General features: G+C 55.2%; 1 protein-coding gene across 1 annotated transcript in view; it reads left to right on the top strand.

The window, feature by feature from the left end:
- Nucleotides 1-907: 907 nt before the first annotated feature.
- Nucleotides 908-21,482, top strand: part of LOC134226735 (odorant receptor 4-like) — a 28,016-nt gene continuing 7,441 nt past the window's right edge. Inside the window, exons 1-4 of the mRNA XM_062707700.1 lie at nucleotides 908-1,198; nucleotides 1,256-1,773; nucleotides 1,834-1,933; nucleotides 1,993-2,088. Of these exons, the coding sequence (XP_062563684.1) occupies nucleotides 908-1,198; nucleotides 1,256-1,773; nucleotides 1,834-1,933; nucleotides 1,993-2,088 (1,005 nt within the window). The remainder of the gene's footprint in view (nucleotides 1,199-1,255; nucleotides 1,774-1,833; nucleotides 1,934-1,992; nucleotides 2,089-21,482) is intronic.

Here is a 21,482-nt window from a genome sequence, read left to right on the forward strand (position 1 = left end):
AATACGAGCGGCAGAAAAATGTAGTTTGACATGGCCTCCGAAAATCCGGAATATCTCCGGTGTCCGGTGGCCAGTATTCGTGATCGCACATGTTCCTAAATCTTGACTAAATTTGCCGTCGAATGCTTCCGGTTTTGTCCAATTTCATCAATTTTTCAAAAAGTTATAAGGATTTGAATTTGGGCCAAATTTTGCCTATCTCAATCATTTTGCCTAACCCCTGTACATACATTTCAAAAAGCCCAAATCTGGCGGAATAGTTTTCGTACAGTTCCGAAACACAAATTATGATTGATCAGCATAACTAAGCAAACGATCTACCATTATTTCAACCCCATACGCGTTATTGTTCTTTCATCTAGTGCGCTTGAAAAAAAATATTGGAAAAGCACGTGGTTTACAAAATGGCCGATTTCTGGCTTCATTCTATAATCACCTTAAATACAAGATGTCGAAAGTAATCTGCTATTGCGTTAAGAAGTGAAGTTGTGAAACCTTTTAACCTTAAGGTACTAAAATTCTTTTTCTGTTAGTTTGCTCTATTCAACATATCATAAATTTTGTCTTCATAAAAATACCAGTAGGAAGGTATTGTTTCCATCACATATCCTACTTAAAGGGTTTTCATTGTATGATGAATAATTGAATCAATGGCATCCATTAGATTCTTTTGAGCACTTGTTAAAAATCATCCGTGAGAAATTCCTTTCTTTACCGCTCAACGATCGTTTATTATTAACGATTGTTCATTTAACCATCCACAAAGAACTAACCGTTCAACAAGTTAACGATTTGCCTATTCCACGTGTGTTATTTTGAAATTCTGTTTCAAACCTCTTTGCTTTATAAACCCTTCGATTGCGCTGTAGCTTCGTTATTTTGAGACTGGAGCCCCCTCAAACATATCATGGAACGATTCCAGAAATATTTGGATCGCCGCAAGTTAGAGCTGGAATCGGAGTTTAAATCTTCACGTGCCATGTACGAAAGTGCGAGCGACACATTGATTGGTTATTTTCACGTGAGTGGCGCAGACCGTCTACGAGGTGGGGACTACACCAGATGGAATGCGCGATTACTTTTCCTCGTTGCCGATTTGACTTTGTACATTGTGGTTAACTGTTGGTGCTTGACTGTGTTTTGGGGACAACTGATGGATGTCGTTTTCTGTTTAGTCACGATGGGGATCGCTATCCAGGTGTGAAATCAAATGCCAATACAATTCTAATAATAAAACAAGTTCCCAAATATTCAGGGATTTGCAAAGATCGCTAGTTCCACCGACGATCGATTGTACGAGCTTCACATCTACAATGTGGAACGATTCGATAAAGTGAGAGACTATTCGGAAGCTCGGGAGTCCTTGCAAAGAACGGCCGTGCTAAGCAAAGTATTTTTGAAGCTGTTTAGCTATCTGTTCTTAATGCTGACAACGTTCATCCCGGTTTACACCGTTGCTTACTCCATCAGCTCCAGGTCTCTACAATTGCCATTTGGATTTTTCTTTCCATGGATCGATCATAAACAGTTGTTCGGATATCTTATCAATTTGTCGTACCATTTTTTGCAAATCTATGAAGCTAGTTATGGCCTTTTGGCAACGGATGGCTGCTTTCTCTTTTTGATCTTGCATGCCGTGGGACAGCTGGATATAATCATTATTTACTTGAAGAAACTCGACGAGTTAGCCCTGCAATATGAAAAATTTAAAGACGACGAGGAAATCTACCGACTGTTGAATGAAATTACTGAAAAGCATCAGGAGCATATGGAGTAAGTAGAGCATATAGAAAAAAGTACAATGTTATACAAAAATGTGTATTTTTTTTTCAGGTATATGTCGAAAATGGATTCATTGATGAAACCAGGATTTTTCGTCAATTTTGGTTGTATGATAGTGGAAACGGTTGCCTCTCTCTACGTACAAGCTACCGTAAGCATTTCAAAATTATTGTTTCAAAGTCCATAATGCTCAATTATAAAAGATTCTAGATCAGCGGCATCTGGTATCCTGGTTTAATAGTTGTGCTACTTTGTATTGTTCAATTATTCATTGCCTGTGCACTGGGAACAATCTACTCAACAAAGGTATGTTACTTTGTACTATAATTACTTAAAGTATCTTCTGTAAATGGCAGAGTTGCCCTACACAGTTGGCAGAAAGTTTGCTCTTTAAATTTTTAACAATTTTTAACAATTAAATAAAATTCATTCAGTAAAGTTTTTTTTTACTGTGCACACCTAAAAATAATCATGTAATTTTAGGTGCTGCGACAACGACATATTCGAGCGTCACTTTTGACGGAAAATTAGGTGATAATTTAATTTTACATCACAACTATATTGACGAAAAAATTGAAGGATCAGAACGAGGACCGAACATAAGCCCGCTGAGTGAGAGCCCAACACGTTACCACTCAGCTATCTTCGTCTCTTGATAGAGAGGTGATCGAAGTAAAGCATGTTCCACGATTTGCACTGAACAAGTATTTCACTGCATCGGGCATCGACTGCCAGACCGTTAGGTGCGTTGCATCGGGTGCTGTGTTTGGGTTTCATGGCATGTCATTTTAAATCATGTAACATTGAAAAATATGCGATTCAGTTTATGTCATGTGGTTTTGTGTCATTTTATTCACGTGCGTCACCTGTAATATTCATATTTTTTCGGTGTGTGTAGAACAGCTCTGGTAAAGCGGATACAATTCCGTTAGGCATAAGTATGTTAGCAGGGGCAGCATGGACTATGTCCAAAGGCTTGACGACCCCTCCCCAAGCCATCCGCGAGTTATGGAGCCTGCCTAGGATGTGGTGGGGTTTGAAAGTGGACTCTGTTAAACTTCTATAAAAAGCTGCATTTATCCGCAAGCAGGCTCCGCCACAGCGACCGCGTGCCGCTCAAGGCGCAAAAGAGCAAATCATACCGATTGACTGGATCTGGATTGACTTGGACTGACTTGACTGGATTGTACTGATTTGGATTGTAATTGGCCTGGACTGACTGACTGGACCTGACTGACTGACCTGGACTGAATTTAGACTGGACTCTGACCGACTTGGATCTGATCGACCTGGACTGGACTGACCTGGACTGGATTGACTGGACTGGACTGACCTGACCTGACTGACTGGACCGACTGGACTGACCTGGACTGGACTGGATCTCCGACTGGGACTGACCTGACTGGATCTGGACCGTATCTGGACCGACTGACTGGACTGACCGACTTGGACTGGATCTGGACTGACTTGGACTGGACCTGACTGACTGGACCTGACTGACCTGGACTGACTGGACTGACCTGACTGACCTGACTGGATCTGACCGACCTGACTGACTGACCTGGACCGGACTGACCGAACCTGACTGACTGACCTGGGACTGACCTGGACTGACTGACTGATCTGACTGACCTTGGACCTGGACTGACCTGGACCTGACTCTGGACTGACTGACCTGGACTGGATCTGGACTGACTGGATCTGGACTGACTGACTGACTGGACCGACCTGGACTGACCTGATCCTGGACTGACTTGGACTGGACTTTGAACCGACTGACCGACCTGGACTGGATCTGACTGATCTGGACTGTACCTGACTGGATCGGACTGACTGACTGACCTGACCGACCTGGACTGACTGACCTGGACTGACCTGACTGACTGGACTGACTGACTGACCTGGATCTGACCTGACTCGACTGGACTGACCGACTGGACTGACCTGGACTGGACTGGATCTGGACTGACCTGGACTGACTGACCTGGATCTGACCTGGACTGGACTTGACCGACCTGGACTGACTGGACCTGACTGACCTGGACCTGACTGATCTGGACTCTGGACTGACTGGATCTGGACTGGACCTGACTGGATCTGGACTGACCTGGACTGGACTTGGACCGACTGACCTGACTGACTGGATCTGACTGACTGGACTGACTGGACTGACCGGATCTGGACTGGGACTGACCTGACTGACTGACTGGACTGGACCGACCTGACTGGACTGACTGGATCTGGACCTGAACTCGACTGACCTGGACTGACTGACCTGACCGACTTGACTGACTGGACTGACTGACTGGACTTGACCGGATCTGGACTGGATCTGGACTGACCTTGACCGACTGACTGGACTGGACTGAACCTGACTGACTGGACCTGACCTGGACTGGACTGACCGATCTGGACTGACCTGACTGGATCGACTGGACTGGACTGACTTGGACTGACTCCTGACTGACTGACCTGGACTGACTTGACTGATCTGACTGACCTGACTGGATCTGGACTGGACTTGACCTGACTGACTGACTGACTGACTGGACTGACCTGGACTGGACCTGGACTGGATCTGGAACTGACTTGACTGACTGACCTGACCGATCTGGACTGACCTGGACTGACTGACTGACCGATCTGGACTGGACCTGGATCTGGACCGACCTGACTGACCTGGACTGACCTGACTGGACCTGACTGACCGGATCTGGACTGACCTGGACTGACCTGACCTGGACTGACTGATCTGGACTCTGACTGACCTGGACTGATCTGGACCGGGATCTGGACTGACCTGACTGGATCTTGGGATGACCTGGACTGGATCTGACTGGATCTGACTGGATCTGACTGGATCTGGACTGGACTGACTGGACTGACTGACTGGATCTGGACTGATCTGGACTGGAACCTGGACTGTGACTGGATCTGGATCTGACTGACTGACCTGGACTGACCTGGACCGACCTGGACTGATCTGGACTGGACCTGGACCTGACCTGACTGGATCTGGACTGATCTGGACTGGATCTGGACCGACTGGACTTGACTGGATCTGGACTGACCTGACCGACCTGGACTGACTGGACTGGATCTGACTGGACCTGGACTGGACCTGACTGACCTGGACTGACCTGGACTGATCTGACTGACTGGACCTGGACTGACCTGACTGACTGACTGGATCTGACCTGACCGACTGGACTGACCTGGACTGACCTGACCGACCTGGACTGGATCTGGACTGACCTGGACTGACCTGACTGGACCTGGACTGACCTGACTGGACCTGGATCGACTGACCTGGATCGACTGACCTGGACTGGATCTGACTGACCTGGACTGGATCTGACTGACTGACCTGGACTGACCTGACTGACCTGACCGACTGACTGGACTGACTGGATCTGGACTGACCTGGACTGACCTGGACTGGACCTGGACTGACCTGACCTGACCTGACTGACCGACCTGGACTGGACTGACCTGGACTGACCTGACTGACCTGGACTGACTGGACTGACCTGGACCGAACCTGGACTGACCTGGACTGATCTGACCGACTGACTGGACCGACCTGGACTGGACTCCTGACCTGGACTGACCTGGACTGGACCTGGACCTGACCGACCTGGACTGGACTGACCTGGACTTGACTGACTGACCGACCTGACTGGATCTGGACTGACCTGACTGGATCTGGACTGACCTGGACTGACCTGGACCGACCTGACTGGATCTGGACTGACTGGACCTGACCTGGACTGGACCTGGACTGACCTGACTGGACCTGGACTGATCTGGACTGGATCTGGACTGACTGACTGACCTGGACTGGATCTTGACCGGACCTGGACTGACCTGGACTGGATCTGGACTGACCTGGACTGGATCTGGACTGGACTGACTGACCTGACCTGACCTGACCTGGATCTGACTGACCTGGACTGACTGGACTGACCTGGACTGGACTGACTGGATCTGACTGGATCTGGACTGACCTGGACTGACCTGACCGACTGGACTGACCTGACCGGACTGACCTGGACCTGGACTGACCTGGACCGACCTGGACTGACCGATCTGACCTGACCTGGACTGACCTGACTGACCTGACCGACTGGACCTGGACTGGATCTGGACTGGACCTGGACCGACCTGGACTGGACCTGGACTGAACCTGACCGACTTGACTGGACCTGGACCTGACTGGATCTGGACTGACCTGGACTGGACTGACCTGGACTGACCTGGACTGGGATCTGGACTGACCTGACTGGATCTGGACTGGACTGGACCGACCTGACTGACCTGGATCTGACTGGACTGACTGGACTGGATCTGACTGACTGGACTGACCTGACTGGACCTGGACTGGATCTGACCGACCTGGACTGGACCTGACCTGGACTGACTGGACTGACCTGGACTGACCTGACTGGATCTGACTGACTGGACTGACTGGATCTGGACTGACTGATCTGGACTCTGGACTTGACCGACTGACCTGGACTCGGATCTGGACTGACCTGGACTGGATCCTGACCGACTGATCTGACTGGATCTGGACTGACCTGACCTGACTGGATCTGACCGACTGGACTGGATCTGGACTGACCTGGACTGACCTGGACTGACCTGACCGATCTGGACTGACTGGACCTGACTGGACTGGACTGGACTGACTGACTGACCTGACCGACTGACTGGACTGGATCTGGACTCGACTGGACTGACCTGACTGACTGACCTTGGACCGACTGGATCTGGACTGGACTGACCTGACTGGACCTGGACTGACTGACCTGACTGACCTGGACTGGACTGACCTGGACTGACCTGGACTCGACTGGATCTGACTGACTGGACTGGATCTGACTGACCTGACTGGATCTGACTGACCTGGATCTGACTGGACTGACCTGACTGACCTGACTGGATCTGGACCTGACTGGATCTGACTTGGACTGGACTGGACTGACTGACTGGACTGACCTGGACTGACTGGACTGACCTGGACTGACCTGGACTGGACTGACTGACTGGATCTGACTGGATCGACTGGACTGGATCTGACCGACTGGACTGACCTGGACTGGACTGACCTGACCGACTGGACCTGACTGACCTGGACTGACCTGGACCTGACCTGATCTGACCTGACTGGATCTGGACCGACCTGACTGACCTGACCGACTGGACTGACCTGGACCGGACCTGGACTGACCTGACTGACGGATCTGGACCGACCTGACTGACCTGACCTGGACTGGACCTGGACTGGATCTGGACCGGACCTGGACTGACTGGATCTGGACTGACTGAACTGGACTGACCTGGACTGACCTGACTGACCTGGACCGACCTGGACTGGACCTGGACTGGATCTGGACTGACTGGACCTGGACTGACCTGGACTGGATCTGACTGACTGGACCTGGACTGACTGGACTGACCGACCTGACTGATCTGGATCTGACTGGACTGACCTGGACTGACCTGGACTGACCTGGACTGGATCTGACCTGACTGGATTGACTGGATCTGGACTGACCTGGACTGGACCTGACTGGATCTGGACTGGACTGGACTGGACTGGATCTGACCGACCTGGACTGGATCTGGACTGACCTGGACCGACTGGATCTGACTGGATCTGACCTGACCTGACTGACCTGACTGGACTGACCTGGACTGACCTGACTGACCTGGACTGGACCTGGACTGATCTGACTGACCTGGACTGGACCTGGACTGGACCTGGACTGACCTGGACTGACCTGACCGACCTGGACTGACCTGGACCGACCTGGACTGACCTGACCGGACCTGGACTGGACCTGAATTGACTGACTGGACTGACTGGACCGACTGACCGACTGGACTGACCGACCTGACTGACCTGACCGGACTGGACTGACCTGGACTGACCTGACCGACCTTGACTGGACTTGGACTGACCTGGATCTGATCTGACTGGACCTTGGACTGGATCTGGACCGACCTGGACTGACTGACTGGACTGGACCTGGACTGGATCTGACTGACCTGGACTGGATCTGGACTGACCTGGACCTGACCTGGACTGACTGGACTGGACCTGGACCGACTGACTGACCTTGAACCTGGACCTGGACTGGACTCTGGACTGACCTGGACTGGACTCTGGGACCGACCTGGACTGACCTGGACTGACCTGACTGGATCTGGACTGGACCTGGACTGACTGGACCTGACTGGATCTGACTGACCTGGACCGACTGGACTGGACTGACCTGGACTGACCTGGACTGGACCTGGACTGACCTGGACTGACCTGGACTGACCTGGACTGACCTGGACTGGATCTGGACCGACCTGGACTGGACTGGACTGACCTGGACTGGACTGGACTGGATCTGGACTGACTGACTGGACTGACCTGGACTGGACCTGGACTGACCTGGACTGACCTGGACCGACCTGACTGGATCTGGACTGGACTGGATCTGACTGGACTGACTGGACCTGGACTGACCACTGACCGACCTGGACTGGACCTGACTGACCTGGACCGACCTGGACTGGACCTGACTGGACCTGGACCGATCTGACTGGACCTGACCGACTGGACTGACCTGGACTGGACCTGGACCGACCTGACTGACCTGGACTGGACCTGGACTGGACCTGGACTGGATCTGGACTGACCTGGACCGACCTGACCGACCTGACTGGACCTGGACTGACTGGACCACCTGACCTGACCGATCTGGACTGACCTGGACTGACCTGACTGATGGACTGACCTGGATCTGACCGACCTTGACCGACTGGACTGACTGACTGGACTGACCTGACTTGACCTGGACTGGATCTGACTGACTTGATCGGACTGACCTGGACTGACCTGGACTGGACCTGGACCGGATCTGGACTGGACCTGGACTGGACTGACTGGACCGACCTGACTGACCTGACTGGACTGACCTGACCTGGACTGGATCTGGACTGACCTGGACTGATCTGGACTGGACCTGACTGACCTGGACTGGATCTGGACTGGATCTGACTGACCTGGACTGACTGGACTGACCTGGACCGATCTGGACTGGACTGGATCTGGACTGACCTGGACTGGATCTGGACCGATCTGGACTGGATCTTGGACTGACCTGGACTGACCTGGACTGGACCTGGACTGGATCTGGACCGACCTGACTGACTGACTGACCTGGACTGATCTGGACTGGATCTGGACTGACCTGACTGACCTGGACTGGATCTGGACTGACCTGGACTGGATCTGACTGACCTGGACTGACCTGGACTGGATCTGGACTGACTCTGGACCGATCTGGACTGGACTGGACTGACCTGGACTCTGGATCTGGACTGACCTGGACCGACTCTGGACTGACCTGGACTGGATCTGACTGACCTGACTGGACCTGGACTGACCTGACTGGATCTGGACTGACCTGGACCGATCTGGACTGACTGGATCTGGACTGGACCTGACTGACCTGACTGATCTGGATCTGGATCTGACTGACTGGATCTGACTGACCGACCTGGACTGGACTGACTGATCTGGACTGGATCTGGACTGACCGGATCTCAACCGGACTGACTGACTGGACTGTTGGACTGGGACTGACCTGGACTGGATCGGACTGACTGGATCTGGACTGGACTGACTGGACTGACTTGACCGGACTGACCTGGACTGACTGACTGGATCTGACTGACCTGGACTGACTGACTGACCTGACTGGATCTGGACTGATCTGGACTGACCTGGACTGGACTGACTGACCTGGACTGACCTTGGACCGATCTGACTGATCTGGACTGACCTGACCGGACCTGGACTGACCTGACTGACCTGGACTGACCTGGACTGACCTGGACTGGACCTGGACTGACCTGGACTGGATCTGGACTGACCTGGACTGACCTGACTGGACTTGACTGGACTTGGACCTTGATCTGGACTGACCTGGACTGACCTGACCTGGACTGACCTGGACTGACCTGGACTGACTGACTGGACTGACCTGACTGACCTGGACTGACCTGGACTGACTGGACCTGACCTGACTGATCTGGACTGACCTGACTGACCTGGACTGGACCTGATCTGGACTGACCTGGACCTGGACTGACTGGACTGGATCTGGACTGACCTGGACTGACCTGACTGGACCGACTGACCTGGACTGACCTGGACTGACCTGGACTGACCTGGACTGACCTGATCTGACCTGACTGGACCTGGACTGGACCTGGATCTGGACTCTGATCGACTGGACTGACCTGACTGACCTGGACTGAATCTGACTGACCTGACTGACTGACTTGACTGGACTGGACCGACCTGACTGGATCTGGACTGACCGACCTGACTGACCTGGACCGACTGACTGGATCTGGACCGACTGACCTGGACCTGACTGACCTGACTCTGACCTGACCTTGGACTGGACCTGGACTGACCTGGACTGACCTGGACCGGACCTGGACTGACTGGACCTGGACTGACTGACTGACCTGGACTGACTGGATCTGACTGACTGACTGGACTGGACTTGACCTGATCTGGACTGACCTGACCTGACTGACCTGACTGGACTGGAACTGACTGACTGGATCTGGACTGACCTGGACTGGACTGACCTGGACTGGATCTGACTGGACCTGGACTGGACCTGACCTGACTGACCTGGACTGACCTGACTGGATCTGGACTGACCTGGACTGACCTGGACTGGACTGACCTGGACTGACTGGACTGACTGGATCTGGACTGGATCTGGACTGACCTGGACTGGACTGGACCTGGACCTGGACGACGGATCGGACTGGACTGACCTGACCGACCTGACTGACTGACCTGGACTGGACTGGACTGGACTCTGACTGACTGGACTGGACTGGACTGGACCTGGACTGACTGGACTGACCTGGACCGGATCTGACTGACCTGACCGACCTGGACTGGATCTGGACCGACCTGACTGGATCTGGACTCGACTGGACTGGACTGGATCTGACCTGACTGGACCTGGACTGACCTGGATCTGACCTGACTGACCTGACTGACTGGACTGATCTGACCGACTTGACCTGACCGGATCTGACTGGACCTGGACCGGACTGACCTGGACCGATCTGACTGACCTGACTGGACCTTGACCTGACTGGACCTGGACTGACCTGGACTGGACTGACCTGACCTGGACTGGACTGACCGACTGGACTGGACTGACCTGACCTTGACCGACTGACCTGGACTGGATCTGGACTGACCTGGACTGGACTGGACTGACTCTGGACTGACCTGACTGGATCTGGACCGGGACCTGACTGGACCTGGACTGACCTGACTGACCTGACCGACCTGGACTGGATCTGACTGACCTGACTGACTGGACTGGGACTGGACCTGGACCTGACCGGACTGACCTGACCGACTGACTGGACTTGGACTGACCTGGACTGGACCTGGACTGACCTGGACTGACCTGGACTGGACCTGGACTGACCTGACTGGATCTGGACTGACCTGACTGGATCTGGACTGACCTGACTGGACTGACCTGGACTGACCTGGACTGGACTGGATCTGGACTGACCTGGACTGACCTGACTGGACCTGACTGGACCTGGACTGACTTGACCTGGACTGACCTGACTGGACTGGACCTGACTGGACCTGGACTGACCTGACTGGACTGGGATCTGGACCTGACTGACTGGACTGGACTGACTGACCTGGACTGACCGATCTGACTGGACCTGGACTGACCTGGACTGGATCTTGGACTGACCTGGACTGGATCTGGACTGACCTGGACTGGACTGGACCTGGACTGACCTGACCGAACCTGACTGACCTGACCGACTGGACTGACCGACTCTGGACTGGATCTGGACTGACCTGACTGACCTGACTGGATCTGGACTGACCTGGACTGGATCTGGACTGACCTGGACTGGATCTGACTGACCGACTGGACCTGACTGACCTGACTGACTGGACTGACCTGGACTGGACCTGGACCGATCTGGACTGACCTGGATCTGACTGACCTGACTGACCTGGACCTGACTGACCTGGACTGACTGACTGGATCTGGACTGACCTGACTGACCGACCTGGACTGACCTGACCGATCGACCGACTGGACTGACTGGACCGACCTGGACCGACCTGGACTGACTGACCTGGACTGACTGGACTGATCTGGACTGGATCTGGACTGACCTGACTGGATCTGGACTGACCTGGACTGACCTGGACTGACCTGGACTGGACTGGACTGACCTGGACTGGACCTGACTGACCTGACTGACCTGGACTGACCTGACTGACCTGGACTGACTCTGACTGACCTTGACTGACTGGACTGACCGACTGGACTGATCTGGACTGGACTCTGGACTGACTGACCTGGACCTGACCTGGACTGACCTGGACTGGACCTGACTGGACTGGACTGGACCGAACTGACCTGATCTGGACTGACCTGGACTGGACCTGGACTGACCTGGACTGACCTGACTGACCTGGACTGACCTGACTGGATCTGGACTGGACCTTGGACTGACCTGGACTGGACCTGGACTGACCTGACTGACCTGGACTGACCTGACTGGATCTGGACTGACCTGACCGGATCTGGACTGACCTGACTGACCTGACTGACCGATCTGGACTGACCTTGGACTGACCTGGACTGATCTGGACTGACCTGGACCTGACCTGGACTGACCTGGACTGACCTGACTGACCTGGACTGGACTGACTGACCTGGACTGGATCTGGACTGGATCTGGACTGACCTGGACTGAACCTGACTGGACTGACCTGGACTGGACCTGACCGATCTGACTGGGATCTGGACTGGACCTGGACCGGGATCTGGACTGGACCTGACTGATCTGACTGACCTGGACTGGATCTGGACTGACTGACCTGGACTGACCTGACTGGATCTGGACTGGATTCTGGACTGATCTGGACTGATCTTGACCTGACTGACCTGGACTGACCTGGACTGACCTGACTGACTGACCTGGACTGACTGGATCTGGACCGACCTGGATCTGGACTGACCGACCTGGACTGACCTGGACTGACCTGGACTGACCTGGACCGACCTGACTGGATCTGACTGGATCTGGACTGGATCTGACCTGACTGACCTGGACTGGACTGGACTGACCTGACTGACCTGGACTGACCTGGACTGACTGGACCTGACTGGACTGACTGACTGGACTGACCTGGACTGGACCTGGACTGACCTGGACCTGGACTGGATCTGGACTGACCTGGACTGGACCTGGACCTGACCGATCTTGGACCTGATCTGGACCGACCTGACCGACCTGGACCGACCTGACTGACTGGATCTGGACTGACCTGGACTCGACCTGGACTGACCTGACTGATCTGGACTGACCTGGACTGACCTGGACTGACTGGATCTGGACTGACCTGACTGACTGACCTGGACTGGACCTGGACTGACCTTGGACTGGATCCTGGACCGACTGGATCTGACTGACCTGGACTGACTTGACTGGATCTGGACTGACCTGGACTGGACCTGGATCTGGACTGGATCTGACTGACCTGACTGGACCTGGACTGACCTGGACTGGATCTGGACTGACCTGGACTGGATCTGGACTGACCTGGACTGACCTGGACTGGACCTGGACTGACCTGGATCTGGACTGACCGATCTGACTGGACCTGACTGACCTGGACTGACCGACTGACTGACCTGGACTGGACCTGACCGACCTGGACTGACCTGGACTGACTCTTGACTGACTGACTGGATCTGGACTGGACCTGACTGACCTGAACTGATCTGACTGACCTGGACCGACTGACCGACCTGGACTGACCTGGACTGACCTGGACTGACCTGGACCGACCTGACCGACCTGGACCTGACTGACCTGGACCGGATCTGGACTGACCTGGACCGACCTGGATGACTGACCTGGACTGACCTGACTGGATCTGGACTGACTGACTGACTGACCGACTGACCTGGACTGGACTGGATCTGGATCTGACCTGACTGGACTGACCTGACTGACTGGAACCGGACTGACCTGGACTGGATCTGACCTGGACTGGACTGACTGACCTGGACTGGATCTGGACTGACCTGGACTGGATCTGGACTGACCTGGACTGACCTGGACTGACCTGGACTGGATCTGGACCGGATCTGGACTGGACTCTGACTGACCTGGACCGACTGGATCTGACCTGGACTGGACACCTGGACTGGACTGACTGGACTCGACTGACTGGATCTGACCTGGACTGACCTGGACTGACTGACCTGACTGGACCTGACTGGACCTGGACTGACCTGGACTGACCTGACTGGATCTGGACTGATCTGGACTGACTGACTGGACTGACCTGGACTGACCTGGAACTGATCTGACTGGACCTGGACTGACTGGACTGACCTGGACCTGATCTGACCGACCTGGACTGACCTGGACTGACCTGGACTGGATCTGGACTGACCTGGACTGACCTGACTGGACCTGGACTGACCTGGACTGACTTGACTGACCTGACCTGACCTGGACTGGATCTGGACTGACCTGGACTGGACCTGGACCGATCTGGACTGACCTGACTGACCTGACCGGATCTGGACTGGACCTGGACTGGATCTGGACTGACCTGGACTGACCTGGACTGATCTGGACTGACCTGGACTGGACCTGGACCTGGACTGACTGGATCTGGACTGACCTGACTGACCTGGACTGGACTGACTGGACTGGACCTGACTGACCTGGACTGGACCTGGACTGGACCTGACTGGACCTGGACCGACCTGACTGACCTGGACTGACTCTGACTGATCTGGACTGGATCTGGACTGGATCTGGACTGACCTGGACTGGACCTGACTGACCTGACTGACCTGGACTGACTGACTGGACTGGACCGACCTGGACTGACCTGACTGACCTGACCGATCTGGACTGACTGATCTGGACTGACTGACCTGACTGGATCTGACTGGATCGACTGGATCTGGACTGACCTGACTGACTCTGACTGACTGATCTGGACTGGACTGACTGGACTGACCTGACTGGACTGACCGATCTGACTGGATCTGGACTGACCTGGACTGACTGACCGACCTGACCTGGACTGGACCTGACCGACCTGGACTGGATCTGGACTGACCTGACTGGACCTGGACTGACCTGGACTGGATCTGACCGACCTGGACTGACCTGGACTGACGACTGGACCTGGACTGACCTGACTGACCTGGACTGACCTGGACTGGACCTGGACCGACCTGACCTGACCTGGACTGACCTGACCGGACTGGACCGACTGGACTGGACCGACTGACTGACCTGGACTGGACCTGACTGACCTGGACTGACCTGACTGACTGACCTGGACTGGACTTGGACTGGATCTGGACTGGACTGGACTGACCTGGACTCTGACTGACCTGACTGGATCTGGACTGATCTGGACTGACCTGGACTGACCTGACTGGATCTGGACTGGATCTGGACTGGACCTGGACTGACCTGGACTGACCTGACTGGACCTGGACTGACTGGACTGGATCTGGACTGACTTGGACTCGACTCTGACTGGACTGGACTGACTGACTGACTCTGGACTGACCTGGACTGGATCTGGACTGGATCTGGACTGGATCTGGACTGGATCTGACTGATCCTGGACTGACCTGACCGACTGACTGACCTGACCGACCTGGACTGACTGACTGACCTGACTGGATCTGGACTGGACTCTGGACTGGACCTGACTGGACCTGGGACTGACCTGGACTGGATCTGGACTGGATCTGGACTGACCTGGACTGACCTGGACTGGATCTGACTGACCTGGACTGGATCTGGACTGGATCTGGACTGATCTGGACTGACCTGGACTGACCTGGACCGACCTGGGACTGACCTGACTGGATCTGACCTGGATCTGACCTGGACTGACTTCCTGACCTGGACCTGGACCGACTGACTGACCTGGACTGACCGACCTGGACCGACCTGACTGGATCTGACTGACCTGACCGACCTGGACTGACCTGGACTGGATCTGGACTGGATCTGGACTGGACCTGACCGACCTGGACCGACCTGGACCGACTGGACTGACCTGACTGGATCTGGACTGACCTGGACCGGATCTGGACTGACCTGACTGATCTGGACCGATCTGGACTGGATCTGGACTGACCTGGACTGACCTGGACTGGATCTGGACTGACCTGACTGACCTGGACTGACCTGGACCTGACTGGATCTGGACTGACCTGGACTGACCTGACTGGACCTGGACTGGATCTGGACTGACCTGGACTGACCTGGACTGGATCTGGACTGATCTGACTGACTGGACTGACCTGGACTGGACTGACCTGGACTGGATCTGGACTGACCTGGACTGACCTGGACTGACTTGGACCTGACCTGGACTGATCTGGACCTGGACTGGACTGACCTGGACCGACTGGATCTGGACTGACCTGACCGGACCTGGACTGACCTGACTGATCTGGACTGGACCTGGACTGACCTGGACTGGATCTGACTGGACCTGGACTGGATCTGGACTGACCTGGACTGGATCTGGACTGGACCTGGACTGACTCTGGACTGGACTTGGACTGACCTGACTGGATCTGGACTGGATCTGGACTGACCTGACTGGATCTGGACTGGACCTGACTGACCTGGACTGACCTGGACTGGACCTGACTGGATCTGGACTGACCTGACTGACCTGACTGGACTGACCTGGACTGACCTGGACCGGATCTGGACTGACCTGGACTGGACCTGGACTGACTTGGACTGGATCTGGACTGGACCTGACTGGACTGGATCTGGACTGACCTGACTGACTGGACTGGATCTGGACTGGATCTGGACTGACCTGACTGGATCTGGACTGACCTGGACTGACCTTGACTGGACCTGGACTGACCTGACTGACCTGGACTGGATCTGACTGACCTGGACCGACCTGACTGACCTGACCGACTGACCGACTTGACTGACCTGGACTGGATCTGGACTGGACCTGGACTGGATCTTGACTGACCGACTGACCTGACTTGACCGACTGGACTGGATCTGACCGACCTGGACTGATCTGGACTGGATCTGGACTGGATCTGGACTGACTGGACTGATCTGGACTGGACCTGACTGGATCTGGACTGACCTGACTGACCTGACTGACCTGACCGGACCTGGACCGGGATCGGACCGGACCTGGACTGGATCTGACCGACCTGACTGGATCTGGACTGACTCTGGACTGACTGATCTGACCGGATCTGGACCGATCTGACTGACCTGGACTGACCTGACTGGATCGACTGACCTGAGGACTGACCTGGACTGACCTGGACTGACTGGACTCGACCTGACCGATCTGGGACTGACTGGACTGACCTGGACTGGATCTGGACTGGATCTGGACTCGACCTGGACTGACCTGGACTGGACCTTGGACTGATCTTGGACTGGATCTGGAACTGACCTGGACTGACCTGACTGACCTGGACCGGACTGGACTGGACCTGACTGGACCTGGACTGGACCTGGACTGGACCTGACTGGACCTGGACTGACCTGGACCGACCTGGACTGGATCTGGACTGACCTGGACTGGATCTGGACTGACCTGATCTGGACTGGATCTGACTGACTGACTGACCTGGACTGACCTGGACTGGATCTGGACTGACTGGACTGACCTGGACTGACCTGGACCGACCTGACTGGACTGACCTGGACCGACCTGGACTGGATCTGGACTGACCTGGACTGGATCTGACTGAATTGACTGGATCTGGACTGGACCTGGACTGACCTGGACTGACCTGGACTGGATCTGGACTGGACCTGGACTGACCTGGACTGACCTGACCGACCTGGACTGGACCTGGACTGACCTGGACTGACCTGGACTGGATCTGGACTGACCTGACCGGACCTGGACTGGACCTGGACCGACTTGGACTGACCTTGGACTGGATCTGGACTGACCTGGACTGGACTGGACTGGACTGACTGACCTGACTGACTGGACTGGATCTGACTGACCTGGACTGATCTGGGACTGACCTGGACTGACCTGAATTGGACTGACCTGGACTGGATCTGGACTGGATCTTGACTGGATCTGGACTGGATCTGGACTGGACCTGGACTGGATCTGGACTGACCTGGACTGACCTGGACTGACCTGACTGACCTGGACTGGACCTGGACTGGATCTGGACTGACCTGGATCTGACCTGGACTGACCTGGACTGGACTTGACTGGATCTGGACTGACCTGGACTGGATCTGGACTGACCTGGACCGACCTGACTGACCTGGACTGGACCTGACTGACCTGACTGGATCTGGACTGACCTGGACCGATTGACTGACCTGGACTGACTGGACTGACCTGGACTGGACTGGACTGACCTGACTCCTGACTGGATCCTGACCGACCTGACCGACCTGGACTGGATCTGGACTGACCTGACCGACCTGGACTGGACCTGGACTGGATCTGACTGACCTGGACTGGATCTGACTGACCTGACTGGACCGACCTGGACCGACCTGACTGACTGACCGACTGGACTGGAACCTGGACTGGATCTGGACTGAACGGACTGACCTGACCTGACCTGGACTGACCTGGACTGGATCTGACTGACTTGACCGACCTGGACTGACCTGGACTGATCTGGACTGACCTGACCGACCTGGATCTGACTGACCTGGACCGGACCTGGACTGACCTGGACTGATCTGGACTGACCTGGACTGGATCTTGGACCTGGACTGACCTGGACTGACCTGGACTGGATCTGGACCGACCTGGACTGATCTGGACTGGACCTGGACTGACCTGACTGACCTGGATCTGGACTGGATCTGGACTGACCTGGACTGACCTGGGACTGACCTGGACTGACCTGACTGACCTGGACTGACCGACTGACGGACTGACTTGGAACGACTGACTGACCTGGACTGGACCTGGACTGGATCTGACCGACCTGACTGGACCTGACTGATCTGGACTGACCTGGACTGGACTGGACTGGACTGGATCTGGACTGGATCTGGACTGACCTGGACTGGACCTGGACTGACCTGGACTGACCTGGACTGACTGACTGGATCCGTGGACTGGACCTGGACCTGACCTGGACCGACCTGGACTGACTGGACCGATCTGGACCGACCTGGACTGGACCTGGACTGACCTGGACTGACCTGGACTGACCTGGACTGGATCTGGACTGGATCTGGACTGGATCTGGACTGACCTGACCGGACCTGGACTGACCTGGACTGGATCTGACCTGACTGACTCTGGACTGACCTGGACTGACCTGGACTGACCTGGACTGACTGGACTGGATCTGGACTGACCTGGACCTGACCTGACTGACCTGGACTGGATCTGGACCGATCTGGACTGACCTCTGACTGGACCTGGACTGACCTGGACTGGATCTGGACTGACCTGGACTGGATCTGGACTGACCGATCTGACCGACCTGACTGACCTGGACTGACCTGGACTGGACCTGGACTGGATCTTGGACTGGACCGACTTGGACTGGACCTGACCGACTTGGACTGATCCTGGACTGACCTGACTGACTGGACTGACCTGACTGGATCTGGACTGACCTGGATCTGACCTGGACTGACCTGGACTGGACTGGACTGACCTGGACTGGATCTGGACCTTGACCTGACTGACCTGGACTGGACTGGACTGACTTGACCGACCTGGGACTGGATCTGGACTGACCTGACTGACCTGACTGGATCTGGACTGGATCTGGACTGGATCTGGACTGATCTGACTGACCTGGACTGGATCTGGACTGACCTGGACTGGATCTGGACCGACCTGACTGACCTTGGACTGGATCTGGACTGATCTGGACTGACCTGGACTGGATCTGGACTGATCTGGACTGGATCTAATTGACTCTGGACTGACCTGACTGACCTGACCGACCTGGACTGACTGACTGACCTGGACTGGATCTGGACTGACCTGGACTGGATCTGGACTGACCTGGACTGACCTGGACTGGACCTGGACTGACCTGGACCGACTGACTGACTGGAACTGGATCTGGACCTGACCTGGATCTGACTGGATCTGGACTGACCTGGACTGGACTGACCTGACTGACCTGGACTTGACTGACCTGACTGACCTGGACTGACCTGGACTGACCTGGACTGGATCTGGACCGACCTGGACTGACCTGGACTGGATCTGGACTGACCTGACTGACCTGGACTGATCTGGACTGACCTGACTGGACTGACTGGACTGGACCTGGACTGACCTGGACTGGATCTGACTGGATCTGGACTGATCTGACTGACCTGGACTGGATCTGGACTGACCTGGACTGGATCTGGACTGACCTGGACTGGATCTGGACCGGATCTGGACTGACCTGGACTGACCTGGACTGGATCTGGACTGACCTGGACTGGATCTGGACTGACCTGACTGACCTGGACTGACCTGGACTGGATCTGGACTGATCTGGACTGGATCTGGACTGACCTGGACTGACCTGGACTGACCTGGACTGGATCTGACTGACCTGGACTGGATCTGGACTGACCTGGACTGACCTGGACTGACCTGGACTGGATCTGACTGACCTGGACTGGACCTGGACTGACCTGGACTGACTGGACTGGATCTGGACTGACCTGACTGACCTGACTGGATCTGGACCTGACTGACTGACCTGACCGACCTGGATCTGACCTGGACTGGACTGACCTGACTGACCTGGACTGACTCTGGACTGACCTGGACTGACCTGGACTGGATCTGGACTGGACCTGGACTGACCTGACCGATCTGGACTGACCTGGACTGACCTGGACTGGATCTGACTGGATCTGGACTGACCTGGACTGGATCTGGACTGGACCTGGACTGACCTGGACTGGATCTGACTGACCTGACTGGATCTGACCGACTGACCTGACTGACCTTGGACTGACCTGACTGGATCCTGACTGACCTGGGACTGACCTGGACTGACTGACCTGGACTGACCTGGACTCGACCTGGACTGACCTGACCGACCTGGATCGACCTGGACTGGATCTTGGACTGGATCTGGACTGGATCTGACCTGGACCGATCTGGACTGACCTGGACTGACCTGGACTGACCTGACTGGATCTGGACTGACCTGGACTGACTGACCGGGATCTGACTGAATTGACTGACCTGATCTGACCTGACTGGATCTGGACTGACCTGGACTGGATCTGGACCGACCTGGACTGGATCTGACTGGACCTGGACTGACCTGGACTGATCTGACTGACCTGACTGACCTGACCGATCTGGACTGACCTGGACTGACCTGGACTGGATCTGGACTGACCTGACCGGGATCCTGGACTGACCTGACTGGATCTGGACTGGACCTGGACTGACCTGGACTGACCTGGACTGGATCGACTGACTGATCTGGACTGACCTTGACTGGACCTGGGACTGGATCTGGACTGGACCTTGACCGACCTGACTTGACTGACGGACTGACCGGACCTGGACTGGATCTCTTGAACTGACCTTGGACTGG

The sequence above is a fragment of the Armigeres subalbatus genome, chromosome 3 (assembly GCF_024139115.2).
Source record: "Armigeres subalbatus isolate Guangzhou_Male chromosome 3, GZ_Asu_2, whole genome shotgun sequence".
NCBI classification, from domain to species: Eukaryota; Metazoa; Arthropoda; class Insecta; order Diptera; family Culicidae; genus Armigeres; species Armigeres subalbatus.